The sequence below is a fragment of the Manis pentadactyla genome, chromosome 19 (genome assembly GCF_030020395.1).
Source record: "Manis pentadactyla isolate mManPen7 chromosome 19, mManPen7.hap1, whole genome shotgun sequence".
NCBI lineage: Eukaryota > Metazoa > Chordata > Mammalia > Pholidota > Manidae > Manis > Manis pentadactyla.
In genome coordinates, this window is record NC_080037.1 from 2,866,123 (window position 1) to 2,893,917 (window position 27,795).

The following is a 27,795-nucleotide window of genomic DNA, read 5'->3' on the forward strand; positions in this document are numbered from 1 at the left end:
ATAAAACTCCATCTCCTCCTTCTTGGACTGGGCTTCTTCCCTTGGCTCCCCCACGGCCAGCTGTTGTTTTTCTGCCATTCCAGAGAGACCCCCCCGTCCACCCACACCACGCTCATCACAGTAAAACCCATCCTCTCTAGTTCCCTGTTACCCCCACCCCGGGTCCCCCAGTGTCTTCCCACTGCCTTGTACCACAGACGAGAACCTTATTATTTTTTATGATGTGACGATAGTGGTATTGTCTGGAGGCCCAGTTTTTGTGGGACAAGGTGAGGCTGCCTCATGTTGATCCATCTGTGTCTTTTAAAGTGAGTTTCCCTTAATATCCAAAGAGCTAAAAGTGACCAGAATGAAGAAGAAAAATTTGACAACATATCACTTTAATGGGGATCCAGAACATTAAAAAGAAACGGCCAGAACTCTGCATCGCTGGGAGAGGTGAGACTTGCCATGGGAGAGATTTCCTGGGTCTCCTTATTAAACTTCTGCAAACGGAACCATGTCCTGGGTCCACAGCCTTGCTGGATGTAAGCTGGAGTCTCTGACAAACGGGGGTGCCTCTGCAAGCTCACCTCTCCAGTCTGTGGCGAACACTATCTAATACACAAGGGAAGCACCAAAGAGAGGATGGTGGGCGACAGAAAACAGCACCAGTTGGCCGGGCGTCCGGACCTCACGCTACGGCCCGCCTCCTCCTCTCCCTGCCCCCTGACCCCCCTCCAAGCCCTTCTGCCTGGTGCCTCCGCCTCGGCTCTGCCCCCGCAGGACCCCCTCTGCACCCTTGTCGCTGATGGGCAGTGGTAATGTGTGTCCTGAGCCCGGTGCTCAGGTCAGCGGCAGCTTCCTCCCGAGCCATCGGCGTCTCCCAGGTCAGCCTTGTCCTGTTCAGTCTTCCCTCCTCCTCTGCAGCTTAGACCTGGTCTCCTCCTGCCGGCGTCTCCAGGCGGCGATGATGGCTTCATCGCCCACCTCTTCCTCTTCCTCCCTGTCTGTGCTTCTCCGGTACTGGGACCGCCGCCCAGAAGCAAACCTGCCCTCTTCTCTGTTTTCCATCCTCTCTCTCTCTCCCTCTTCTTCAGACCTCATGAAGCTCTGGGTGAATTTCCTCTTGGCTCCAAATTCGGAGAAGTCTGACGTGGATGACTCTGCCACGTCTTCCCAGTCCCTGGGCCTGGCCCACTCGGGACGCCATGGTTCCGGGGACCCCTCCCCTTCAGAGGGCTCAGGGGTCCGGCGGAAGAAGTAGGGCTCTGGGCTCTCCCCCCGGGAGCTCGAGGTCTCACTGAACGTGGACCTGGAGAACGTGTGTGTCTGTCTGCCCTGCCTGGTGGAGGAGCAGGAGAACCGCGACGTGCTTCTTGCAGAGCTGCCACTGGCCTCGTGGTAGGCGGACACGTCCCGCTCCTCTGATTGGGATTCGGAGAACGTGTAGCTGGAGGATTTAGACTCTGTCTCGCGGAGCAGGGAAGATCTGGTGGGCCTCCCCCTGGAGCCTCCTGACCCATTGCTCTGGGGCGGAGATGTTCCCTCTGTCCTGAGGCCACAGAGCCACTTATTAATACTGCTCTCTGCCTCTTTGGTGGCTCTGCCGCCACTTCCGTAGTGGCCGGAGACAGCCGGGGACGAGGAGGTGTCTGTGTCCGGCTTTTGGGAATTGCTTGGGGAGGAGTACCAGACGCTCCCGATGGCGCTGTCGGCGTCCTCATCCCCGCCACCCACGTCCTCATCCTCAGCCTCCTTGACCTTCTTCTTCTTGAACAGGGAGCTCCGCTTGTTGTCGGAGGCCAGCTTCTCCATTCTGTACTTGGACATCTTCTCCCTCAGCTCCAGCTGCTTCTCCCTCTCCTTCCGCCCAAGCTCCTTGAGGTCCACATCGTCGGCAAAGAGGCTATAGATGGGCTTGCTGGTGCCCCCCGCCTTGCTGCCAGGACCTTCCGCCCTTGAGCTCAGTGTGCCCTGGGAGGAGAGCGCAGACTGTGTGTCCGAGCTGGCTCTTGCCTGGCTTTGAGGCAGCAGGCAGCCACCCAGGCAGGAGCCACTCTGTCCACTGAGCATGGAGACCTGGTCGTCCCCCAGGCAGCTGGCCGCCGGTGCCGCCTTTGTGCTGGTGCTGGACGGCGAACGCGACAACAGCAGCATTTCATTTTGCTTCTGGGCGAGAGTTTCGCTGACTACGTTGGCGATCCAGTTCTGGATGCTGGCGATGGAAACGGTGTCTCCAGGCCCCACTGGCAGGCTAGGCAGCGGTGTGGTGGGACCGGAGGACAAACAAGCCCCTGCATTGCTCGTGGCCTGAGATGGGTGGGAGCTGCGGCTCTGGGTGCTGAGTACTGACGCCGTGTCCCCATCGGCACTGAGCGACGGGGCTGCGGACCAGAAGGCGGACAGGGGGATGCTCCTGCCGGCAGCAGAGCCGTCCGCCTCCCAGCTCCCCACGGACTGGCTCTCCTCCAGCGTCTGCCTGCTTCTCTCCAGCAGCTCCAGCCTCCGCTGCCTCTTCTTGGCTGAGGCCGAGTCCTCCCCGCGGCCGAGCTCCACCACCTCCTCCTTGTTCCCACTGCCCACCTTCCTCTGGTGCCTCAGCTTCCAGGCCTGGTAGGCCGTCAGGTCGATGTCTGAGGGGCCCTTGCTGTCCCCCTCGGCCTCCCCGGCGCCTTGCTCACTGCTGCTGTCTCCTGCCTCCGAATCTTTCTTGTGAAACCCAAACTGGATCCTCTTGATCTTCCATCTTTCCAGGGCAGTGAGTTTGTCCTTGTTCCTGCCGCAGAAGTCACAGAAGGAGCTGGCCTCCGAGGACACGCTCCGCCCGTCGTCCTCGCGCGCGCTGCTGCCTGCCTCTGGGCCCGCGCCCGCCTCCTCTCTCCTGCTGCGGGAGCGGTACCTTCGGGAAGCTTCCCTCTCGATCTCCAGCAGCCTCTGGTTCCACACGTCCCAGGTGCTGTCCGTGGACACCGAGTCGGAGCGGCGTCTCCCGCCTTGGCTCAGGCCGCCCGCGTCCAGCTGCTGCTTCGGGACCCGGATGTCCCCGCTGCTCACGCTCCCTGAGGTGCTGGTCTCGCTCAGGGTGCGGCTGCGCCTTCTGCCCAGGAAGCCGGGGCCACCCTCCTCCTCCTCCTCCTGACTCCACCTCCGGTGCCCCTCCGCCTGGTACCTCTCATTTCGGCTCTGCCACTCCCAGACGATCCGCTCCACGTCCTCGTGCCCGGGCTCCCTCCCGCCCTGGCCAGAGGAGGCCGAGCGGCTGCCATCCTCACCCTGGGGGCCCTCGCCCGTGGGCAGGCCCTGCGCTCTCTTCCACGCCTCATACAGCTTCTCTTCCTCATCTTCGTCAATGAGGGTGCGGGGCCCGGAGGCCCGGCGGGCCTTCCCCTCGGGGGAGCCGCTCAGGCAGCTGGTGGCGTCGTCCTGCTCCTCCACCGAGAGGGCGCGCACCCTGGGGCTCCCCGCGCCCTCGCCTTCCTCAGCCTCATCCCCTCCCCACTCCTGGCCGCCGTCCGCCTCCCTCTCCTCCGCCAGCTTCTCGTTGAGCTCCCAGAGCTGCTGCAGGAAGCCGCTGTTGGGGTAGACGGCCCGCTTCCTGCGCACGGTCATCAGGGCGTCGAGGACGGCCATGCTGTGGAAGATCATCAGGTAGGCCGCCACCAGCACCGCCGACCGGCTGGTGCCCATTTCGCTGCTCACCAGCACTTTCCCTGGAGAGGACACACAAGCGGTGACACTGTCACTACAGTGGCTTCCTTGGAGCTGTTTTCCTAAAGTGCCGCTTTGATGAGCTAGATTTAATATGTTTGCTTGGCCTCGATACCCACGAGGGGCGAGCACTGCCCCCCTACAGCAGACGCCAGAGCAGTGAGGCTGCCCTGCGCCTGTTACACGTGCTCTGCGTTGTCTGCACGTGGCAGGGAGTGGCTGCTGAGAGAAGGAACCAGCCACTGTCCCCATTTTTGAAACACGGGAGGGCATTTCTATGTCCCCCTGCCAAACTGAGCAGAAGGAGGAGAGGTTGGTAGGAAGTGGGAGACGGGGTAGAACGGCCACGACAAGGAATCACAGAGATGGAGAATCTCAGCATCCGAAAACACAAGCCACAGCCGTAACTTGAAAATTCCCTTTACACCGTCCGTGATGCTGGATCACACGTCCCCCGGCCTCTGCGGGATGCTCCCAGTGACGGGGAGCTCAGGAGCTCAGATGCAGACGCACACACACAACCTTCACTCCATATTTCGATCAGTCTAAATGTTGAAAATTCTCCCACGTTAGGGCAAAATACAACTTGCTGTGACAGGCATCCTGTGCTCCCGTTCTGACATTCTGGGGTCATAATCAACCCATCTATGTGAACCATGCCTTTTATATGAACATCCTTAAGATCACTACCATATTCTTCACTATTTTTTTCTGTTCTCCTGGCTATTCTGGATCTTTCTATCATTATTCAAACATCTTTTCATGTTCCATCACTATACTAGCCATTCTCTTTAATTTATCAGCTTTTGTTCTTAGGAGTCTGCATCAGGAGAGAGGAATTTCAGGCTTGGATGGAGCCCCACAGAGCAGCTCTGGGTCCTGACTCCTCACTGGTGCCAGCTAAGCTTGCAGTGTGAGTGGACTCGTCACACAATGAACTCAAGTGACCTTTAACATCAACTGAAACCTATAAAGCTATTCAAAAACACTGCTATTAAGTCATGAGTTTTTTGTACCATTTTTTAATCTTAAGGGTAACTGCAAACTCCTATTTACGTCTTTGGTCACTGGACCCTGTTCTTGTAACCTGACGGAAGGTTTGGCAAGTCTCGACTCTCGTTCAGTAGATGAGTGACCCTCAGCTTCTGCCTCTGCTCTGCATCCTTCATAAGTGCAGCAAGCATGTTTCTATGCCTTCCTTCTGAAGGCAGTTTACAGTGCAGGCTGGGACCACTAGAGAGCTCCCTCTAGGCTGTCCTGCGTCTATTTGCCATTTGCCAACAGTCTTTGGGGGTGTTTGTTAGATCAGGGAAGAGTCCTACCTAACAACACGGGATGGGGGTGAATTTTATTACTATGTCCTTGCACCACTTAAAACGATGTCTTTGTCACAGGGGAGGTCAGACACCATGGCAAGACTTGGGGGGACCTGAGGCCCAGTCATGCTGAAAGGCATTGCCATCAGGGCCAGCGGTCACGAGAGGGACATACGCAGTCAGAGTCAAAGCATCTAGAGGTTCACCCTCTCATCTCCTCGCCCCTCCAGCTCAGGGCTCCTCTGCCTCTCACCGAAGACCTCCCTTTACCGGCTGGCCAGGCCACAGGTTACTACCGTTCATATTATAGCCTTACTCCTTTCTTGGGAGGTGGACTGCCCAGGTCAGCTCACTGAAGGACACTAGCCGGGCTTGTGTAGGGGCATCAAATGCTACTTAGCCTCCGACCAGGCTGGGGGTCGTAAAATGTGCCGGGCCTTTCTGTGCTGTGTTCCCGGCAGCCTGCGGATCGAGGGGGAGCCTGGGTGGGTCAGACTCCGGAAGACAGGCCTGTTTCCTCTGCTCAGCACAAGGCCACATGAATGTTGTATAGCTTGTGCTCTGCCCAGCTTAGGGGCTGCCTGTCCCATCAAAGTCAAACTCGGTTTGTTTGGTTATGATGAAAATTTTCCATCAGTAAAATGGTTTGAGGATGGCGGTCTTTTTCTAAGTTTCAGTCACCATTGTAATTAGCAGCCGGGCTGCTTGGGGGTGTCCATCTAGACGTGGCTGCTCTGGTTTAAGGATGTGAAGGGTGCAGCTGGCGGAGACAGCGCTGGGCTTGGGGAAGGCTGTCCCATTGCACCCTCAGCTGCCCTCTGCGGTGGGCGTTCGTGCGCGTCCACCCAGCTAGTGATTCTCCTTTGCCCCGGGTCTCTGCCCCATCCACACCCCAGGAAAACTCGCCCAGAGGCCACAGCCCCCGCCACGACCGACACGATGCAGGGCAGGCAAAGGAAGGGCCTGCCAGACCGACTGTGTCTGCAGGGAGTCCGGGGCTGGGCTGAGGCGGCCACCTCGCCGGTGTCCACCAGGCCCGGGACGGCCGTGCTGCCCGAGGCGGAAAGGGAAGCAGAGGTCGGAAGCCAGGAGTCCCGGGGCTGCCCAGCCCGGGATCCAGACCATCCTGGAGCCACGTTCCTGTCTTAGGGGTCCTCTTACACTGTTCTGACTACTGCCTGGCTGATTGTCAAGCAGTCTGAGATGGTTCCTGCTTGCTACCAACCACGAGCATCATGACTATGACACGGTGGCAGCCACGGAGCCTTCGGAGGCCTCAGCTTCCCGTTTCGTAACATGTAGGTGACCCCCTCGGGGGTCATCGTGGTCCCTCCGTAAGCCGCCCGGTGCAGGGGCTGGATCTGCCTCCTGCCGGTAGGAACGGGCTGAGGCACCCCCGAGGGGAGGGTGTCACAGAAAGAAGGCTGTGGGCTCGTTGTCAGGGCCAACAACTCTCTGCCCCGGTGCAGGAACCACCCACAAAGGTCAGCTGAGGCCAAGGCCCTTTCCTGCCCCCAGGAGAGCAGAGGAAGGGGCTGGGGGGGTGAGGCTGGATGCAGCAGGTGGGTGGGGACGGCCTGCAGGGCTCACTCCCCTCCCGGTGACCTGGGGGGCTCCACAGGCCTGCCCAGCAGTCCGGGCGGGGCTGGTGCACTCACCTCACACTTAACAACCTCTGACATTTCCCTGCTCCCTTCCATCTTCTCTGCCTTCACTGCACTGCAAGGCCCAAAGGCCAGGAGCCGTCCCCGGGTCCCATCCCGCAGTACCTGGAACAGCGCAGAGCTCGGGCGGCTCTCATGACCGCCTGTTGGACGAGCGACAGCCCCATCCCTGTCCCTCTTATTCGACTGAGACGACAGCCTTCTTGGGACAGACAGGCTCCAGGCATGGCAGACGGCCCAGGGGTGCCCCTCACGGTCCCCACAGCGCTGCCCCCCCAGCTGCTGGTGGCGGCAGGCGCCCTCACCTCTGTAGGTCAGCAGGGCTTCGTCCAGGAACTCGGCAGCCTTCCGGAAGTGCCGGGAGATGTCCACCTCGGGGAAGTCATCCACCTCCACACCCAGGTACTGGATTTCCAAGCCGGTGTAGAATTCAGGCCCAGTGTAGACACCAGCGCCGTGAGCGGCATTCAGGATGTGAGTAATTCCCAGCCTCTTCAGCCGCCCCTTGTTCACAGCCACGCTTCTGCGGGACAGAGGCAGGGGAGATTTTTTTTTGCTGGAGTCAGAGCTAGAAAGGAGGCCTGTTGTGGCCAGTCAGGAGGACCACAGCTGGGTGAGTGCCCCCTCTGGGCTCTGGACATGTCTGGGGCCCACTACAAACATGTTATGAAAAGGACGCTCCCCAGCGAGGGACAGAAAGGCTGGGGGCTGGGCCGGGGAGGGCAGGACGAAGGGGAGGAGCCTGTGAATGACCAGGAGACCTCGCGTTTAAAACCCCGTGCTTGGGGATGGACAGTCACCAAAACGCAAAAGTGGCAAATGAAAATGACAATCAGATCAGGTGTGCTTCGCAGCAATGTGGCATTCTGTATTTTTAAAAGTACTTTCACATGCATTATTCTATTTTTTCCTAATAATAAACTTAGGAGAAGACGGGGCAACTATTTTTATTCCCATTCCAGGATTATATAAAATGAGTCAGGGAGCTTTTACGACTTCCCAAGACCGAAAGGGGACGAAGACTGGGCAGGGCTGGTGCTGTCGGTCCCCAGCTCAGGGGTCTGAAGAGGCCCTGGGGACAGGGCTGCCCAGGAGGTGGCAGAGGCCTTTAGCTGGAGGTGCCTGGAGATGCCTGGGGTCCATGGTGACTACGGTGTGAATGTTTCTGAGACTACAGAGCTCATTAAAGATCACTTAGGACTGGTGTCCAGCTCTGGGAACCAGGGTCTGGGCAATTGATGGCTCCACAGTAGAGGACAAGACTCAACATCCAAAGCTCTTTTCCCTCCTACCTGCCCCGGGGGCCCCAGCATCCCTCCTTTGCTTCCGGATATATGGGGATTTACCCTGGGAGAATATCCCACTACATCGTCAGTGGATCAGCAAAAACCAGTCTTCCAAACGGGCTTGTTGGTACCAACTGTGCCCGGGAAAAGCCTGAAGGAGTAGGGTAGGACGTGAGCAAGCTCTGTTTGGTTTTGTTTTGGGAACCACTAATAAACTTTGTTAAAATGACACTTTTTCTGATTATAAAAACAATAAATGTTTACTCTAGGAACTCTATACAGTTTGAAAGAAACCTAGAGAAGAAAATAAAAATCACTTGTAGAACCACCTCCTAAGAGAGAGGTCCCGTTAACGTTTTATTATGTTTGTTTCTAGTTTATTGTGTATGGGAAGGTGTGCACACACACACACTCCACATACTACTCAGTTCTCATCATACTGTATATATGCTATTTTGTGACCTATTTATCCTCTTACTAGATTGTGAAGATTTTCCTAAGTTGGTAAATGTGTATAAAAATCAGTATTGTCAATGGTTTTGAATGTCCTACTCTGTGGTTGTTACGGGTGTTGTGAGATGCTGGTGAGAGCGGGGTGTGTGTGGCAAGGGTCTGGGCAGGAAGAGGGGTCCTGACAGGGTGCCCAGGGTCATGGCCATGGCTGCGGAGGATGAGGACTGTGCCAGTGCGCCGCCTGGTGGTGTGTGGGTGTGTGGATGGGTGGGCGAGGAGCCCCTCTCCCAGGCTGGGCTTGGTGAGCGGTCAGGCAGCATGAGCCTGGGGCCTTGTGAACAGGGGGGCTTGGGGCTTTCATCTCCCAGGCACACTCAGGGGTGCGACAAAGGCCCTGACCCCCAGCTGTCAGACTCACTTCTCTGCTATGAAGACGTTGGGCCAGACCTCATCCACCTCATTCCAGGGGGTCTCTTGGCGGTCTTGGACCAAGGCCCGCTGCAGGCCCCGGATGCAGGGTGCAGTGTGCGGGCCCGTGCCAGCCATCCTGACCCCAACGCGGCCGGGCAGGTCCCCCAGCAGGAGCTGCTCGGCAGACTCCAGCGTGCCTGCACGGTCGTCCTCCAGTCTGGTCCCCGACGGCCCGAGCCCTAGAGGGGCGAGCAGCATTCTCAGCAAAGGGTTAGGGGCCCCTTGGCTTTCCTGCCACTTGGGAGAACCCCCTCCCGGCCAAGCTCTCGCCATGGGCTGACGTGGGAGGGCTTGCAGGGCCGGGGGGCTGCTTGGCCCGGGCACTGGGGCAGGGATCAGCAGCAGCGCAGGTCTGCAGGTGTAGGTGAAGAGGCACCAGTCCCCGTACTCCCACCCAGAGTTCTCTCAGGCTGGCTGACGATCTCTTAGATCGAGGCCCTTACGTAGCCGACATATATCCGAGTCGTACTTACAACCTTCACAGTGCCCCAAAGTAGAAGCCTTTACCAAATGAATAAATGGCATTATTTATAACATAATTCCCTCTATTAGTTTGACTTCTATACATACAGACTACAAATAACACCAGGGAAAATAAAACTTTCAGCAATCATTTATGCTACATTGCCTTCTAATTTACATGTAATTTACTCATTTATTTCATTCCTTGTCTGGTCTCCCCGGGGTGCAAGCGCCTGTGTGCTCAGCCTCCCAGCTCTCAGCGGGCGGCAGGTTTGCCCGGGCTGTGCTGCCAGCCTCAGAACAGCAGCCAGGGCCCCTCTGACAACAGGCCAGGAAGGCCCAAACTCCAGCGGAATTCAAAGCCTACTCACCCACACCTCAAGTGACCTTTATTTCTCCCTCCTAATTTATTTGCTCCCGGTTTATCAACTTTGCGGGGAAAGTAAGATATTTCCTTTCTCTAAGGTTTATAAGAATACGCGAGCAAAGCCTTTCCACCCACTTAGTAGCTGAAAACACTGAATAGAGAGAAGGCAAAAGGAAGATAAGAAGGAAAGGGGTGTCCTCTGTGCTGGCCACCACGTTGCTGGCACCATCTCCCTGATGGGTGAAGAGCGCAGCCACGTTTAGCAAACAGACTTGGCGGAGCTCTTGGCAGAATGAACAGGGGCTGTGAGCCGGGCTTCCTGCTCGAGGTCTGCGGGTCCTGGGAGCCCTGGGGTCTGCCCAGGCCTGAGGACTTGCTTTCCCTAAAGCCCCTCTCTTCTCTCACCCCTCGTCCAAACCCCCCAATGGGCCCCCACATCCCCACCTCAGGTCTCAGCCCTAAATGCTCTCTGATCTCCTATTCAAAAGCAGAAAAAAGAAAACCCCTGCAATCCCAGAGCTCTGTTTTGTTTAAAAATAGATGAAGTGCTCCTCCGTTTTCCTCCACTGCTGTTTTCCCTCTTGGTTTTCCCGGCATCTTGCAGAGCGAATCCAAGAGCCCCTCTCCTCCTCGCCCCTACTTAGACCACTTTCCTTCACTACCTGTAAAAAATAAAGCTCCCCGAGGCCTCACTGAAACCCAGAGCATTGTCTGCCCCAGCTCTTTATTTACAGGCTGTTGTTTTGATTATTCCCTTTCCAGCTTGAAAGCGACCGTCCCAGCTCCTCATCCACACCTGCCAAGCCTGCCTCCTGGGTCTCTGGGTCACACCTGAGCCTGTTTTGATTGCATCTCCCTCCCTGCATCGATTCCTCTCTACCCACTGAGGTTTCTGCAGAAGAAAGTGAAGCCCATACATGTCTTCCCTGCACGGTCTCAGATGTGTGGCATATACAGACTTTCATGAAAACAGAGGGGCCTTCCACGTACATTTTTACCCTCCGCTCAGATCACTGGTGAGCAGGACAGCGTTTTGAAATATCACCTGACACATTTTCCTTTCTCTGTAATATATTATCACTTTCTTTCCCCACCGCCCTTCAGCCGCTAAGACTAATGAAATGGGCTCAGCGCCCCAGAGGAGGGAGAGGAGAGACCAGGGGGTAAAGGCTGCTCGGCTGTAGGCCTCAGCCCACATGCCCAGTGTCCAGAGCATCCCACAGACCTGGAAGGGAGGAAATGGTTTTCTCACAGCTCCTGAAGCTGGCGTTTTACTGAGGACCAAGGCCTGGAGAGTGGATCCTAGAGCAGGGATGATGTGGGAAGGAAGGTGAGGGAAATTCCCGCCCACGCAGGCGGGAGGAGGACTTCAGGGCTGGGGTGGTGCTGGCAGCAATTTAGAGGGAACTAGACCAGCAGACGACACCTTGGCCTGGCTTGGAGCAAGGTCACCAAGAGCCCAGGTAGGGTGGCAGAATAAGTCAGAACAAAATTAGTTTGCCTTGCCTGAGGGTTTCAGACCCAGGCAAGTTCACTGTGGTTTCATGAGATGGGGAGATTACAATCGAATGTTCTCGGGGTAAAAGGGTTTACACCCAGCTTTATTCTCATGGCAGTAGGTGGAGCTCTGGAATCCCGGCTGCACCCAGCAGTCTGCAGGTCCGTGATCCTCCCCCGTCTTCGCCTCCACCCAGAGCACTGGGCGTAGCTCTTTATGAAGGGACTCAGTCAATAACAGCTCATTGCCTGAGGGTGTGGGAGCGGCAGCCCAGCAGTAGGCCAACACGTCATCAAGTAGTTTAGGGTCAGGTGAGGGTCCTGGCCACAGGAACTTCCACTTTGCCCACAGAGTTCTTTGAGAAGACAGGGCTGTCCAGGGTGCCCAGATCAACAAGCAATAGCCCATAGAATTTCTGGTTCCTCATGAGGTGCACAGGTGGCCCTGATGTCCTCAGGGACCCTGGTGGGGACCCGAAGGACCAGGGGATGGAGAAAGACCTGTGGCGCCCTGGGGGAGGATCTGGTGTTCTCACACCTGCAGTGCACAGAAGGGGCCACAGCCACCAGGACGGAGACCAGCTGAAGCCCCAGGGCCAGGCCTGCCCGCCATCAGTACACCCTTACCCCACTGCACCCCACCCCACCAGCAGTGAGAGAGCCCCCTGGGCAAAGGGAGAAGAAAGTGGAGGGAAGAAATCGTGAAAGATTATTGCCCAAAACTGATTAGGAAAAGAAAATCCATCCAGTCAGGATGAGTACTCATGACTGACGTACAGTAATGTTTTCCACTCTGAAATTTGTTGGGTATATATTAACATCTTTCCTACCCCACTGTGCCCCCCACCCCACCTCCTCCCACACGTGTGTCGGGTTGCAAACCATTGTTGAACGCCAGTGGAAATGCAGATCTAAATCTAAACATCCCTTCAAACACAACTTTCTGGATGCTTCTCGCCATTCCCTGGGTTCTTGGGCCTGTTCTAGCATTTGCTCTGCAGGCAACGGGAGGCCCTGGGGACAGACTGCAGCTGCTCCCTGACTGCGGATCTTAGAGAATTTCTGCCTGTGCCAGTAAAGGTTGATGAGAAGGGTCGGCGGGACTGCCTGCTTTGGACCTGCTCCTCCTAATGTGATGGGCAACCCCTGAGAAGCCCCTTCCAGTGGGCCCTTCTGAGGGTCTGCAGACGCCCATGGCCTCTTCCTGTTCCCACCAGCTTCTGACGGCATTACCTTCACGGATGATCTGTTTAGCTGCAATGGCTGAGGAGAGGTGAATGGGCTCCATGAAAATGCTTTCTGTTTCTGTGTCCGAGACCATTGAGTACCTAAAAGAAGAGGGCATGTTCACGTGAGACATCTCGGCAGCTTCCAAACAGGGGGCTTTCTTTTTAGACAAGACACCTGGACCTGATTTTAGCCACAAGTGGAAAACAGTGAGAGGGTCAAGGGACCGCCTTCCGAAGCTTAGGGACTGAGAATGCAGAAGCCCGGAACCTGCAGCCCAGTGGCCCAACTGTGTTCAGACCAGAGTTGGCACCTCTGTGAGCTGATGTCTGACATGGACGTCTAGGTTGTGGAGGGAAGGGTGTCTGTCTCTGCTCGAGGGTGTGGCTTTATTTTCTCTCCTGTGCCCACCCTTGGGCATACTGCTGTTCATTCTTTCTCCCTGTGCCTGTTCTTGTGATCAGTACCCTCAGATGCCCCTAAATGTGCTCGGACCAGGGTGCCTGGATTGGTGGGCCACCCCCTATCTTCTCCCTGCCCCTAAGGGAATGCTCTGGTCACGAAGGGCCGGCCCAGCCCCAAATGCAAAGGGAAATGTGAAGATGTGCTCCAACACACAGTCCCGATCCTGAACTCCGGAAATCAGGGTCAGCCTGAGTCCGGGGATGCAATAAAGTAACTTAGGCAATTGCCCAGAAAGAATGCAGCAGAGGTGTCCAGAGGGAACTTTGAGGAACACGGTGAATCAAAGGCAGAAACAAGGGCTGGGGCCCGGCCGTGGGGGGGGGGCTCCTCCCTAGTGGGTTCTCCTCTTTTCCAGGTGTTGGCTGAGCTTTGGGTCTTTTTTTTCTTGTTTTGCTTAGTCTTTCCTTTAGAGAGGTTCGAAAAGCAGTGAGAGGATCTGTGAGCACTATTTTCGTTTCTACCATGAAACCGCCCTCACGCTGCCCCTTAGTCAGCACTGCCACGCACCTCGTTCTCAGAAATCACTCATCTGTTTTCTGTCCCCATAGTGTGGCCTTTTCCAGAATGTTATAGAAGTGGAATCATAAAATAGTCTTTTGGATCTGCCCTATTTCACTTAGCACAATGCATCTAAGAGTCCTCCATTCTAGTACATGAATCAGTAATTCGTTCCTTCTTGTTGCTGAATAATATTCCACGCTTTAGCGCCTCAGGCTATGGCCCCCAGCCATTGTCACACTGCCTTGAGTCAAGGCTGGGTGTCCAGAGTCAAAAACGACACTCACACTGCTGGGCCGGTGCTTCAGATACTGGTCTTCCTCCTCGATCGGCCTGCACCGAGGGTCAGAGCGCGTGACAGCTGCTGCACTGACCTGTCAGGTCCCGGAGGGGTGACCCTCCGTGAGGGAGAGTCCGGCAGAGGGCGGGGAACCTCTGTATATTGTCCTTTTGCTTTTAAAAGTCAAGCAAGTATGTCTCCTGATCCTTGTAATTGGCCTGTTTTATCTTTATGGAGACCCATAAGATCGTTATTTGGTTTTCAGCATTTAGAAGTTCCCCAGGGACTATTTTCACCCTTTGCGTTGGGAATGGATCCCCTTTCAGAGTTGCCTTCTATGAATTTAATCCTGACAAAACTCCCACAAAGTAGGTATTACCATTATTCCTGCTTTAAGACAGGGGAGCTGTGGCTCAGAGAGGTCAACAAAATCCCCCGAGGTGGTAGCCAAGCAGTAGGCTAAGTGGCAAACGCAGGGTGCTCCTGCTCGAAGTCCAATCTCCTCTCGCCGTTGCACCCTGGTACCGTTTAGATGGGGCAGCAGAGGCGAGCCAGGTGGTGTCAGCAACCCTGGTTGGGTCCCCAGGCCCAACAGAGACTCTGACTCAGAAAAAAATCCTTAAAAAATACTTGTTGAAAGCACGGACAGGGTGGGCTGAGTGGAACTGAGCTGAGCCCAGTGGAATGGAATGGAGCTACCAGACTGAGAGAAGCTCAGCGGAATTGATGAGCAGGGCGATTCTCTGGCAGCAGTCACCCCCATCAGAGTGCTGAGCTCACGGCCAGCAAGCCTATGGAGAAAGAAACGTCGTGCCAGAAGAAAGGAGGAGCCCATGGCAATACCCAGGGCGTGGCTAGACCTGCCCGTGCAGCGTAGGGGACCCGCAGGGAGGCACCCTCCCCGGGAGGTCTTCAGGGATTCCCAAGAGCAGCTGGGCCGTGTCATTCCCATTCCAGCATCACACACTCCTCGTGACCAGAAGATACATCTTAAAATAAGCGAGACTGAGGAGACGGGGTGGACTAAAGGTGAGGTTTGTGGGCTATTACCCTTGGATGTTAGAACTAGAGAGTGCACTGCCTGGTGAAGGTAAGAGACTGGAACACCGGGGGGCGGGCGTGAGCCCTGCAAAGGCACAGGCTAGGTGGTCTTACCCCTGGATCCGCAGCGCAAGGAAGGTGGTCAGGCAGTTTGATCACTGAGTGCATGGTGGGTGGGCAGACAGGGAGAGGGCTGAACAGATGAAGGGATGGGATGTGCCAGGCGCTGGGCAAGGTGTCCACGTACGGCCGTGGCGAGCAGACGCCATGGTGTGCACGGCCCTGCAGTCTGTCCCCTCTTGCCTCTCTAGCTGTAGCCCTTCGCTGGCTTCCTCTGGCTCCCTCCTTCCCAGCAGACGGGGCATCTCCTGGCTTCCCATCCTAACCAGGTTTCCCTCTGCCCAGGGACTCAGCAGAAGCCCGTTTCTGATGCTTGGGTGCCCAGTCCTCCCCCTCTGCACCCATCTTTCAGATCTTAGTCCAATCACGATCCCTTCTTTAGGGGAACCCTCCCTGACCTCCCCCCACCACTGCACCTTACACCTTTCCTTTACAGCACTTCTATCAGGTGCAATTTTACATTTATCTGTGAAATCACTTGATGAACACCTATCTCCTGTTCTAGACCATAACCTCTGTGAGACAGGGCCCGTGGCCGGGTACTCTGATGACTGTTGTGTTCCCAGTATCCAGCACAATGTCTGGCACAGAGTATATGTTTAGTAGATATTTTCTGATTCACTGGCTGACTGAATCTGTCCTCAGTATAGTATCATATATAAGAGAACGCAGCTGTTACAGAAATTAGCAATGGGTATTTATTAAGTATTTGTCACTTGATCATTTTACCAGGACACCAGCAGCAAGCTGGCAAGCAAAACCAGGGTCCCAGCTATGTTCTGTCTACGCCACTATGTCTCAGCCCGTCTGAGGATAAGACGCATGTGATCTCGGAGGCCTATGCTGGCAATTTGCAGTTCTTTCTTAGGGTGGATTGAAGGTGGCTCTAGATATGTGATACTCCTTCGTGGAGAAGCGGGGTCTCTGTCCACTTCCCTTGATGCTGGGTGGTCTCTGTGGTCGCTTCACCGACAGGACATGGTGGAGGTGACACTGTGCCAGTGTCGGAGCTCGAGTCCCCAGGGTGGCACCCCCTCCTGGCTCTCCTCGCCTGGAAGCCCTGAGCTGCCATATCAAGTCCAACTACCCCGCGATCACCAGTCTGGAAAGGCTACTGGTCAGCAGTCCCGGCGAGCTCCCAGCCAGCAGCCCAGCCATGTGGGTGAGCACCCCAGAGGTGGGTCATCCGCCCACCAGGCCACCCACGCTGCCACCATGGGAAACGGGAGCAAAATGCAATCATCACCTTAACTCATTGTGATAATTTGTTTAACGGCAACAGAAAATGAGAACAGTGCTATTCCGAGGGCTAAGCGGTAAATTTGGGGCAAACACTAAGCCAGTCTCCTCCCTAACCGTGATGCAGGACCTGACAAACACCAGAGACCCGAATTCGCTGCTGTTGGGAAGTCACAACGGAATAATAGCACCACAGGAGAGCCAGCCCTGCCTCTGGGCCGGACCCTGTGGGCATGCTGGGCCCGGGGTCAGGGCAGTCTTGGTTTTAAAACACAACTTTTCCTAAAACTAGCATCAGAGCCTCAAATTTCATATAAATGTGTGTCACATTTCCATCTCAACAACATTCATTAAGGGAGTGTTCTTCTTTTATTAATAGTTAATATTTATACTGTCAGTAGTAAAATAATCATTTTGTTTATTGAGAGTCAGTATTATGTAAAATGAGGTTTGAGGGGGAAAAAAATCAAAACAAAACCCTGACCGGGTAAGTCGCTGACAATTCTTGTGCTGCTGTGGGGATGGCGGGGGCTTCCTCTGGACACATTCCCCCCACAAGGTCAGTTTTCTTTGTTCTGAGGGCTTCCAGGGCCCTGTATTCTCCTGTCTGTGGCCAGCTTTGCAAACAATGGGACAAACAGAAAAGAGACCCGGGTGGGGTGGGGGGAGCACAGCTGCCAGGTGGGCAGAAAGGCCAGGTGAGTCACCCAGAAGATGGCGTCACCAGGATCCCAGCCAGGTACACTCTACCTGTGAGCCCTCGATGGTGCCATTTCCCCTAAACAACGATGCCTTCCGATTGCGTGGGTCTGGTTTCATGTGACAAATACCCAGAATGGAGAATCCGTCCTGAAGATACCCACACTCGGATGCTGTAGGTTTGATAGGGGAGAATTTGAACAACCTTGTGTGTGGTAAAGACTTCAGCTCATGAGTCAGCAAATCTGAGAAATCATGTCTGTAGATTCTACGTTTGAGAAGCTGGTGGTTTTATGACTGAGAATAGAGGTGATTTAGGAATAGAGGCCCTCTGCTCTCGGCTGCTGCTGCAGAAATGTGAGCCAGAATAGACTCGGCCTGGCATCACCCCGGGTCCAAAGGAGGATGTAAATTCCAAGTGCTTTTACGAGTCAGCTGCTTGGAGAGGAGATGTACACCTCGTCGCCGTAAAACTGTTCTGCCACACACGCAGTTCACGAAGTCTAACAAACAAAGAGTGGGGGTAGGACCTGAAAGGACCCGCCTTCAGGACAGGCTTCCTTCGTGGAGAAGCAGGACTGCCGAGAAAGGAGGGAATGTGAGACCTGAACAGCTGGCCCTATTTGTGTTTGCAAGGTCAGGGAGGAGGTGGCCCTAGTCGTTCTGATTTACGGCCATGTCCGCGCCTCCGTCCGCACACCTGAGATGGAGTGGAATGACACTCACGCCCTGACTGGAAAGCAGCAAGGGCCGGCTGTTCAGAAGACGGGCAGGGAAAGAGGGGGTCTAGGATCGATATTCACCTCATCATAGGATCAGGAAGAAGCAGCTAAAAAGCCTTGAGGGTGAATTGAAAGAGAGACAACAAAGCGGAGTTTGATGGACTTCCTAGTCAAGCGCAAGAGACTGACGCAGCTTTCTTTAAACCTGTGTTTTTCAAAATTGCAGACTGTGACCCATTAATGTATCATAAAATCAATGCAATGGGTCATGCCCAGCATCTGGGAAAGAAAGAAAAGGAAGGAAGGAAGGAAGGGAGGGAGGGAGGGACGGAGGGAGGGAGGGAAGGCAGAAATAGAATAGCACCTTCCATTGTAAAGCTAAGTATAATTTTGTGAAATCTTTTTTTTTTCAATATATACCTGTATGCATGCTCTGAGCTGAGATGTGAATGGTACGTCCTACTGCGGATTTCAGTCAGCCAAGTTTGAAAGCCACTGCTTTAAATCATTTGCCAGGTTGTCATGACCCGGGATGGAGTGGAATTCGGGCCCTTCCACCCAGACCCCCTGACAGCTGATCACTTCCTTTCCAGGAGTCGCTTGGAAATGAAATGGGGGCAGAGGCCCAGAAGGGGGTGTCTTTCTTGATTTGGCTTTTGCAAAAAAGGAGCAGGTTTCTGAGCGCCCTCTTCGTGTTCATGGGCTTCACGGGAAGTGACCCCACACAGGCAAAGCTGAGGCTCCCAGGAAGTAGAGCAGTCGGTGCACTAAGGGGAATCAATCTTTAGCAGGCTGCTTCCAGCAGGCATGGGGAAGGGGCCCAGACAGAAAAACCTTCACAGAAAAAGAAATACAAAAGAGAAAGGGCGGCAGGAGGAGCCATTTCCCCAGGATGCATGAGGAGGACACACAGACGTGACACGCCATGCACCCACCACCACCAGGCTCTCAGACCTCACTGTGGAAAGGCACGCAGGGCAGCCAAGCACCCTTGCTGAAGGGGAGGGAAATGTGCCCGGGAGCGGCCTGAGCAGGTGGCCCAGTTCTGCAGCACTGCAAGCCGGGAAACTCCAGATCCAAAAGCCAAAGCAAGAAATGGATTTTGACTTGGAAAGAAAGAAAGAAAGGAAAACCAGAACCATTCGTCTTCAAATTGGGCCAAGAGAAGGATACGGAAGTCAGATGCTTAACCTGGAAAGGGGGAGAACGCGGGTCCCAGCCGATGGGGCAGAGAGCAGGCAGGGGCGGGAGGGAGCTCCGGGTCACCTGCCCACCTTCGTGGAGGGGTGGGCGCGGTCCCCGGGGGGGGGGCAGGGCCTGTGCTGAGGCTGGTTGGCACCCCAGGCGCTCAGAGTTCTTAGACTGGGCTCACTGTGGCTGCGAGGTCTGCTGGGGGGCTTTAAGGATGCGGTGAAGGCCGCACCGAGCTGCTGCTCTGGACAGGGGCCCTTCCCTTTAGTGTTGACTCATGAATCGCCTGGGACACTTGCCCTCCTGGGACGGGGATCAATTAATCTCTAGCGGCAGGTTTTCCTCCAGAGAGACTCACCGGGAGTGGTTAGCTCTGAATTTAAGGTGATTGAGGTCAGGGCCCAAGGCAAACGTGAAGATTTGACACCTCCACCCACTGTGTACACCCTTTTCTCAGGTTCTCAGTTCTCCCCCATGAGATTACAGGTAAGGCTGGAAACGTTAGGGCTCGGTGCCAGGAGAGCCAGCAGGCTTTGTCCCGGGCTGACGGGCAGTGGCCGTTTGCGGCCCTGGGCAGACTTGTGCCAAGTCCTAATCTGGGTCCACAGGAAAAAGTAGTCGGGTCTCCCTGGGGCTGGATCTGGCGCCTACTGGGGCGAATGGTGCCCCCCGCAAAATGTCTCCCAGAACTTGTGACTACAGTCGTACTTGGAAAAAGGATCTTTTCAGAGGAGATTAAGGATCTTGAGAAGAGATCTTCCCGGATTAGGGAGGGCCCTAAATCCAATGGCCAATGTCCTTAAAAAGGACACACAGAGAAGAGAAGGCCCCGTGGCACGAAGGTGGGGTCTGGCGGGTGCTGCCCCGCCAGGGAACTCCCAAGGCCAACAGCGCCGGGAAGGGGCAGGAAGGGGGCTTCCCTGGGGCCCTCGTGGGGTGGCCCAGCCAACCGGATTTCAGACTTCTGGCCTCCCAGACTGAGAGAGAATATATTTGTGTTGTTTTTGAGCTCCCCGCTCCCTTGAGGTAATTTGTTACAATAGCCCTAGGAGAATAGGACCAAGAGGCCACTGGTGGGGTATCTGCTGACTCTGCGTGACTTAATTATAAAAAGGCTCAAGCCTTTAGCTAAAGAGATAAATGAGAAGGATGGCATTTCAGGCCCTCACTCAGTACAGGGAGGACGGGGACTAACAGCAAAGATGACAGTTGCTTAGAGTACAGTACTGGCTTATGGCAGAATGAGAGGAACATGGTGTTTTAACTTAAGTGTGTGGGATGCTGGTTAAATATTTTATTTAATTAAATAAAAATTTCTTGACATCCTGAGTTGCTGAAAGAAACTGGTTGTCAGATATCTTTCTCTCAAAGGAAAAAGGAAGAGAACCACTATTTATCAAACACCTAATATGACTATATATGTTTATGTTATATTATTACATATAATAACATGCTATATTGTTATACATAAATATGTTTTATTACTTAATCTCTACCAGGCTAGAACTGACATTCCGATTTTATGATTAAGTAATTGATGCAAGCTCTCATGGCTCATAAGTGTAGAACAGACCTGACCACAATTTTGGCCTCAGTTACACCATTTTAGCTCTTTCCACCACACCATACTGACTCCTAGAAGAGAATTTTATTTTTACTTTCATAGCTTTTAAAAAAAACCCACAGCTTTATTTGAGATATAATTGCTATATAAACTGCTCCAACTTGAAATGTACAGATTGGTGAGGTGTGACTAGTATAGACACCTGTGAAGCTGTCCCCTCGATCAAGACTGGGAACTTAGCTGCCATGGTGCAAAGTTTCCTCAAGCCCCTTTGAAAGCTGCCCACGCACCTGACCTGTACTCCCTAGGCAACCGCTGATATACTTTCTGTCACCATGAAGACTTTTTTGCACTTTCTAGAATTTTCTATAAATCGAATCATATGGTAGGTACTCTTTTTTTTTGTCTGACTGCTGTCATTGAACATAATTATTTAGAGATTCATCCATGAAGTTGTATGAATTGGTAATTCATGCCTTTTTACTGCTAAATAGTATTGCAATGTATAAATATACCACAATGTATTAATCTATCCACTTGATAGATATTTAGGTTGCTTCTAGGCTATTACAAATAAAGCCACTATCAACACCTCAAGTCTCCGTATGGACACGGGCTTTCATTTATCTTGGGTAAATACCTAAGAGCAGAATGACTCCATCATATAGGTAGAGGTGTATGTTTGGGTAGGTGTCTGTTCAACTTTTTAAGAAACTCACAGTTTATGAAATGGTTGTACCATTTTACAGTCAGCAGTGGGATTGGTCCAGCTCTTCCACATTCTCACCAGCATCTGGTTCAGCCAATCTTTTTACTTTTAGATATTCTAATAGGTATGTAATGCATCTCATTGTGGTTTCAGTTTGCATTTCCTTAATGCCTAAGGATTTCGAGCATCCTCACGTGCTTATTCCTCATCCACATACCTTCTTTGGTGAAGTATCTCTTCAAATTTTTTGTCCATTCTTAAAGTGGGTTGTTTCTTTTTTGGGGGGATTTGAGAGTTGTAAAAAATATATTCTGTTTAAAAGAATTCTTTATCAGATATGTGATTTGAAAATTTTTCTTCCCATCTGTGGATTGTCTTTTCATTTTTAAAGATACTCATCTGGACAGGGTTAGGCCTGGCTCTGTGCGATGCAGTGGCTGGTTAATTCAAAGCCAGCACAGCTGTTCAGAGTTTATGCCTCACATCTCACAACGATGACTGTAGGAAGGGATGGTCCGTGGGGTGTCACTGTGTGTCTGCCTTCCTTGAACATTTATGAAACGGGAGAGCAGATTTGGAGCCAGCTTCTAAAATCTTTTTTTTTTTTGCTAAGGAGTATGCACAGACCAAGGAGGGTTTCAAAACCAGTAGCATTCAGCAGCAGTCACTGAGAACCCGGCGGAAACGTGCCATGCGTGGGACCAGGACGCCTACACATGGAATGGTCTGTTCTTGCCTATGAGGGATACTGGCAGCTGGAAGGCTGAGGACCGAATGTTGTGGAAATTTTCTCTATTAATAAATGCTTTCGTTCCATGGCAGGTCCACTTTATTGAAAACTGAAACCAGTAAAATTGTATTCCTTGCCTCCCACGTCCCCTTGCAGGGCTCACTGTTCGCCTTCCACACCCAGTAATCTGAGAAGCTCTCAGTCACACCAAAGTGATAGGCACCTAATACAAAGTCTGTTTAAAAGTGCATATAGTAGACTTTATTCATCTACCCTACTGCTAATCAGACGGTTCATCATGTTTAAGCACTCCACGTCCCTAATGACGGTTCGCTGCTACAGGGTCTAGTACCTCTCTTCTGGGGCACAAATGTACTGATTCATATTGAGTATGTATCAGGGATGAGCCTGCTGGCCTGTAGGACAGACATACGCTTAGCTTTAGTAGATACTGAGAAAGCTTTCCATGGTTGTACTAATTTATACTCTTATCAGCGACGAACAGGAGTTCTGACTGTGTCCTATGTTCATTAATAGTTGCTATCATCAGTCCTTAATTTTAGATGTCCTGGTGAGTATGCAGTAGTATTGAATTTGGGTTTTAACTTGAATTTCTACTATACATTTTTATTTTTGTTGACTTTTTAGCTTAGTTCTCCAATGGTGAGAGAACATGTCTTATATGACTTCAAACATTAAAGATCTGTTGATACATGTATGGCCCAGTACATGACCTGTTTTGGTAAGTGTTCCATGTGCATGTCATAAGAATATACATCTTGCTGTTGTTGGGGACATGTTCTATAGGCAGCAATTAGGTTAATCTTATTTATTGCTTTGTTCAAACTTCCTGTATTCTCAATGATTTTTTTTTTACTTCATTTGATCAGTTGCTAAGACCCCTTTTTAAAAATATATAAACATTTGACTAAGATCATGGATTTTAACTTTTTCTTCAGTTCTGTTGATTTTTTGCTTTATAGTTTTAAGGCTATGTCATTATAGAAATTTAAAATGATATTTTCCTGGTGAACTGAACCCTGGATCATTTCGAAACATCCCTGTTTGTCTCTAGTGATGCTTATCTTAAAGTCTTTGATGTCAAAAAATAGCTTCACTAGCTTGCTTTCGGTTAGTGTTTGCCACTGTGGCCATGTGCATTTTCCAGAAATGGCCACAGTATCTCCCATCCCACTTGCTCTCGTTACAGCGAGGCCTCGGCGCTGCTCCAGTGGAGTGGTGGGTGCTGCCTCCACTGGAAGCTTCGTGGTCCTTTGTGGGACTTCTGACGCTAGATGATGGAAATCAAGGCTCTTCCGCCTTCTCTTGGGTGCTAATGCTTGGGATTCAGCTGCCAGCCCATGAGAGGGCCCACGCCGGCTCACATGGAGAGATCCCATGGAAAACCATGTTAGGCGTTCTGGACAACAGTCCCGCCCAAGTCAAGCCTGTAGAGGTGCCTCCATGATACAAGCCCCCAGCTGCAGAGTCACTCCCAGCCTGAAAGTCACCCCCAATCTTCAGGTCTTTCTAGCTGAGGCCCCAAACATCTCGGAGCAAAGACAAACCACACCACTGTACCTTGTCCGGGTTCCTGAATGTGGATGATAATAAAATAGCTGTTTTATGTCACTAAGTTTTGAAGTTCTGAGCAAAAGTAACTAGAACATAGTATGTTTTCCATCCTTTGTTAATCTTTGTACATCCTTATTTTTAAGGTGTTTCTTGTAAACAGTATATAAGCTTTAAAAAGCATTGTGTCTGACAATTTTTGTCCTTTAATTGTTGTATTAGGTCCATTTATGCTTAATGTAATTAAGTACTTACATATTTGGGTTTAAATCTACCACCTACTAACCTCTTCCCGTCTGCTGTGCCTAGGCTATACATCTCTTCCCTTCCTTTGCCTCCTTCTGGATTGACTGTATTTGATTACACGTAATCTCCCCTCCTTAGCTTGTTATACCTTCTGTTGTGAGACTCCTACCGATTGCACTAAAAATAACAACACGCCCCTGGACTTGCCACTCCATTTCAAGTTTCAGATAACCTATCAGGATAATTGAGGGGGAAGCACGCAGACAAGGAGGCGAAGAAACAATCAGGATTGAAAAGTGTCCCTAAGAAAGCGCCTTCTACGTGTGTTCTGACACACGGAGTGGTCTGCTTTATGTAAATCATAAACCTGTTATGTTTTTGAAGGGGTCATATTTTCAAAGAAACCATGTACCTTAAAAAGGCTTTGGGCAAATAAGCCTTGAAATGACCCTCGGACCCCCAAACTTCATAAGCAGGACACGCTCTGCCAAAGCAATACAGCCTTCAAGGAGGCACATGCCAACCTCACTTCACACATGGCTATGGACGTAACAGAAGAGGAGAAAGGTCCGGGGGTGCAGCTAAGGCCGCAGGGAGCAGACGAGGTCACGTGCAGGGGACGGCTCCTTCCGGGGCACGCGTGCTCAGCACGCCCACTAGTCCTGTGAACCAGGCACCGCGGTACCCCCCGGTCCTCCCTTCATCGAGTGAGAGCTTTTCTGCAGTCACCTGGCCGGACCACGAGGGGCCGCGCTCAGACCTGAGGGAGAGGACGCACCCCCTCGAGAAGCCAGCCTTTGAGCTGTGTACGCGGCTGGTAATGGGATCTGGGTTGCCTCCCCTGGGACACAGAAAATGTGTTCTCTGAGTGCGGGGAAAGGGTAGCAAGGATATTAACTGCCTAGAGGGGAATCCTGTGCTGAGACAGCTGCATGTCAGCAAGCCCCTTCGCTCTTTCTCCTGGGCTCAGGGGCCTCCCTTCCCACCCTCCCGCGCAAGAAAGCATGGCCAACGGAATGTGAGTGGAAGTGAGCGGACATATTCAGGCCTGGCCCGTAAATGCGCCGAGAGATCCTCCGTGCTCTTGCCCGTTCTGTCTTGATGCTGAGAACACAGTAACTTAGGAAGCCGTGCCTGAAAGCGTAGGATCTGGTTCCTGACTCACTGCTCAGGCGCCCATTTTGGAACATATGTGAGTGAGAAAGAAATGTCCACTTGCTCTAGCAGCTCGTATTACCCCAACTACTAACACAGCCACCACCTCCCATAGCTGCCAGGAAACTCAAGTCTGGTTGTGTAGAGAGGGGACGGGGGGCATTTCACATCTCTGAGCCCTGACAGTTTTCCTAAGGGGGAGCATAATGCTGAATTTTAAAGAAAAAGTCCCCGGGGCACATTGGGACCGAGTGGCCTGGCCCATGAAGGGATGGGCACCCGCCCTCCCCCTGACCCCACTTGAACGGGGAAGCCTTTCGAGTCCTGAGCCAGCAAGACCCAAGGAGGACGGAGGAAAAGTGAGGCCAATCAGGGCTGGGTCTTCCGTTCCCTTTTCATAGATGAGGAGACACAGACTCAGCAACTGAAGTCATCCTTCACATAGATTTGGTGACAGAGCTAAGATGGAAGTCAGGTCCCCTGCTATTACTTAAGGCGCAGCAGCTGGGCAGGCGCAGACACTAATGCTGTGGTAGTGAGTGAGCATTTCTTTGATGCCCCCTGGATTTTATTACAATTTCATGCAAAATTTTTGATCTACATCATAATATACTCTCAAAGATTTTACATACAAGGAGGTTTTTGATAACTTATCATAACCCCGGACACTTATACCCAGGCATGCACATACCCAGCCTGATGACACGTGCAAAATCATCTTGACGCTAGGGCCTGGCCCAGGGGCCTCTGCCCGTCCCATTGCCTTCTGTCACTATCTGTGGTCCTAGAGACCGAGCACCATCCCCCAGGGACACCTGCGGACGCCTACCCGTCCTTCGAGAGCAGTTCAGGCCCAGCACCATCCCCTCCAGAAAGCCTCCCCTGACCCTTCCAAGCCAGCTGTTCCTTGGCCTGGCCTCCCCCTCACTAGACCTTCCGCCCACTCACTCTGCACCTGCCATGCCACGCGCAGTGCCATCTGCCCCACACTGGCCTCCTCCAGCAGCAGGACACATAGGAAGGACTCAGTGGTGTTTGTTGCCACGTGAGGATGCAGGCCCCCGAGGCCCGCTCCCTGGCATGCTTCCTAGCCCGCTTCTCAGCAGGGGCACACTTACTGGCTGGGGGAGGGGCTCCGGAGGTACCGGGCCTGCATGGCCCTGACGTCGGCTTCATCCTCTTTGCACGGGACGACCTGCTCCTCTGCTGGGTCCCCACTGGTCGCCATGACAGCCTGTAGCCTCTGTAAGTTTGGCATGAAAAAGACGGTTAGGGAGTCTGGTTGTGGAGGTGTTGAGGGGGGTTAGCGTCAGTGAAGCCTCCTCCACGCAACTAGCAAGGGAAGGTCCCCTCACGCCAGTGCCTGGTGGGGAAGGACCCAGACTGGCATGGCCACTGCTGTTACCAGGACACCGAGACGCACACCCCAGCCGTGTAAACAGCCCACCCTGGAGCCACAACACGTAGGGAGTGTCGACCTGGCTCCTCCCGAGATGGCAAGATGCCGGCAGGGAAGCAGGGAGAGGAACCAGACATTCGTAGGTGGGAGCCATGAACTCCCCAGACCTGCAGGGTCTTTCTGCTGGAATTCCTGGGGCGCACACCCACACACACGCCCAAGGCCGCTCTGCATAAGCACCCACGACCCCTTTGTCCCTGTGGGGGAGGGCGGCTGGCCTGCCTCAGCCTCTCTGACCAAGGCCCCAGGAGTCCTTCTGCCTCTAACCCAGGCGCCACCCGCAGCCAGCCGAGGGACAGGAAGTCCCCCAGGAGCCGGGCCCTGCCCCTCAGAGCCGCTGCCCGCTGGCTTCTAAGTCCTGGGCTCGCAGGCCGACACAGACAGACGCACACCACTGACCTGCCGCTGTCTCCACACCAAAGGGCGGCCACCCAAGGGCCCAGGGACGAGGCGGAAGGGCCAGACGCTCCGACCAGTGAGAGGAACCAGCCTCTCCCCTCCCCGGCGCTCCTCTGAGGGGCCCGACAGCTGCTAGCAGGAGACCTTAGCTACCTTCTAAATTTAGCCTCTGGCCCCATAGCCTGGCAGAGCCCCCAGAGAAGGAATGCGACTCAGGACGTGGACCCAAGCGGCCCCTCTTAACTCCTTCCCTGCCAGCTGGCTGTCCAGACGCCAGCATCAGCCGCAGGGCTGGGGGGAGGTCTCGCTGCGTGGGGGCAGACGCCCACCAGAAGGCGCGCTGGGCCCTCTGATAACCCTGCCCGGCTGCCCCTCGAGGCCTCCCAGGAGATGGTCTGCAGCCAGGGCTCTAAGGACAAGGCAAGCTGTACCTCAGCCCATGTCAGCACGGAGGGGGCGGGAAAAATCACCCTGGGCAGAGTGGGCAGGACCTCTGACGGGCCGGGAGAGCCTGGTGCCACCCAGGAGCCCTCACTACTGCTCACGACAGGGTGACTGGGGTGGTAACTGGCCCTTGCGCCCCCTCCACAACCCCTTGGCCACACACCGGGGGATGGTCAGTGGGCAGTCCCGGATAATGATTCAGGAGCCGCACACAGGTCCAGAGAGCTCCCGGCCGGCCCACCCCCACCCCCCGCACTTCCCCACCTCCCGCCCTCACGTCCTCTGACCACCCTTCATCCACCCGCCCACCTGCCCATTCACAAATAGCTGCTGATGCCGACTCTGCGTCAGGCACTGTGCTTGACCGAAGTTAGTAAGACATGTAACTACGTGCTTAAAATGGTCTCTCTTTCTGGCGAGGTGGAACAATGCCTAGAAGATAGTACCATTAAATGCCGGCTGGATAAATGAATGAGCTCAACAGTTTATCAGGAGCCATGAGACATAGATCAAAAATAGCTCAAGCTAAGGCAGAATGCAGTTAGTGCCCCAGGAGCGGCCAGAGGGCTGTGTGAGCATGAAGGAGGGAGGGCGCCCTTCTGGCTGGGGCAGTCAGGGAGGGCTGCATGGAGGGAGGGACTGGATGGGCGCCGGCTTGTAAACGCAAGTCGGATGTTGACAGCAGGCTGTGGGGGGCAGGGGGACTCCAGCAGGGGTGGCACGGACAAAGTTAGAGGGCAGCACAATCAGTTTCAAGTGGCTAGAGCTGTGAAGAAAGCTGACAGGATGGGTGGCCTGGGTAGGGGGCTCCCTTGCAGACGGTGGTCAA

General features: G+C 53.6%; 1 protein-coding gene across 2 annotated transcripts; it reads right to left on the bottom strand.

Annotated features, from left to right (window-relative positions):
- Positions 1-363: 363 nt before the first annotated feature.
- On the bottom strand, positions 364-26,680 carry STYXL2 (serine/threonine/tyrosine interacting like 2). 2 transcript variants are annotated; one of them, XM_036894624.2, is made up of 6 exons: positions 26,523-26,680; positions 25,783-25,907; positions 12,440-12,534; positions 8,828-9,059; positions 6,976-7,193; positions 364-3,692 (listed from the first exon to the last, which is right to left on the bottom strand). In XM_036894624.2, the coding sequence occupies exons 2-6, from the start codon at positions 25,890-25,892 to the stop codon at positions 886-888; spliced, it is 3,462 nt and encodes a 1,153-aa protein (XP_036750519.2). In that variant the 5' UTR covers positions 25,893-25,907; positions 26,523-26,680; the 3' UTR covers positions 364-885. The 2 variants fall into 2 exon arrangements, with proteins under 2 accessions (XP_036750519.2, XP_036750520.2); XM_036894625.2 differs by lacking the exon at positions 12,440-12,534.
- Between the last annotated feature and the right edge of the window lie 1,115 nt (positions 26,681-27,795).

Excerpts from the sequence above, each read along its gene's own strand:
- STYXL2 (XM_036894624.2), bottom strand. The coding sequence starts at position 25,892 with ATGGCGACCAGTGGGGACCCAGCAGAGGAGCAGGTCGTCCCGTGCAAA. Across the intron at positions 7,194-8,827 it reads AACGTCTTCATAGCAGAGAA|AAGCGTGGCTGTGAACAAGG; the intron begins GTGAGTCTGACA and ends TCTGTCCCGCAG. Across the intron at positions 3,693-6,975 it reads AGCCCTGCTGACCTACAGAG|GGAAAGTGCTGGTGAGCAGC; the intron begins GTGAGGGCGCCT and ends TGTCCTCTCCAG.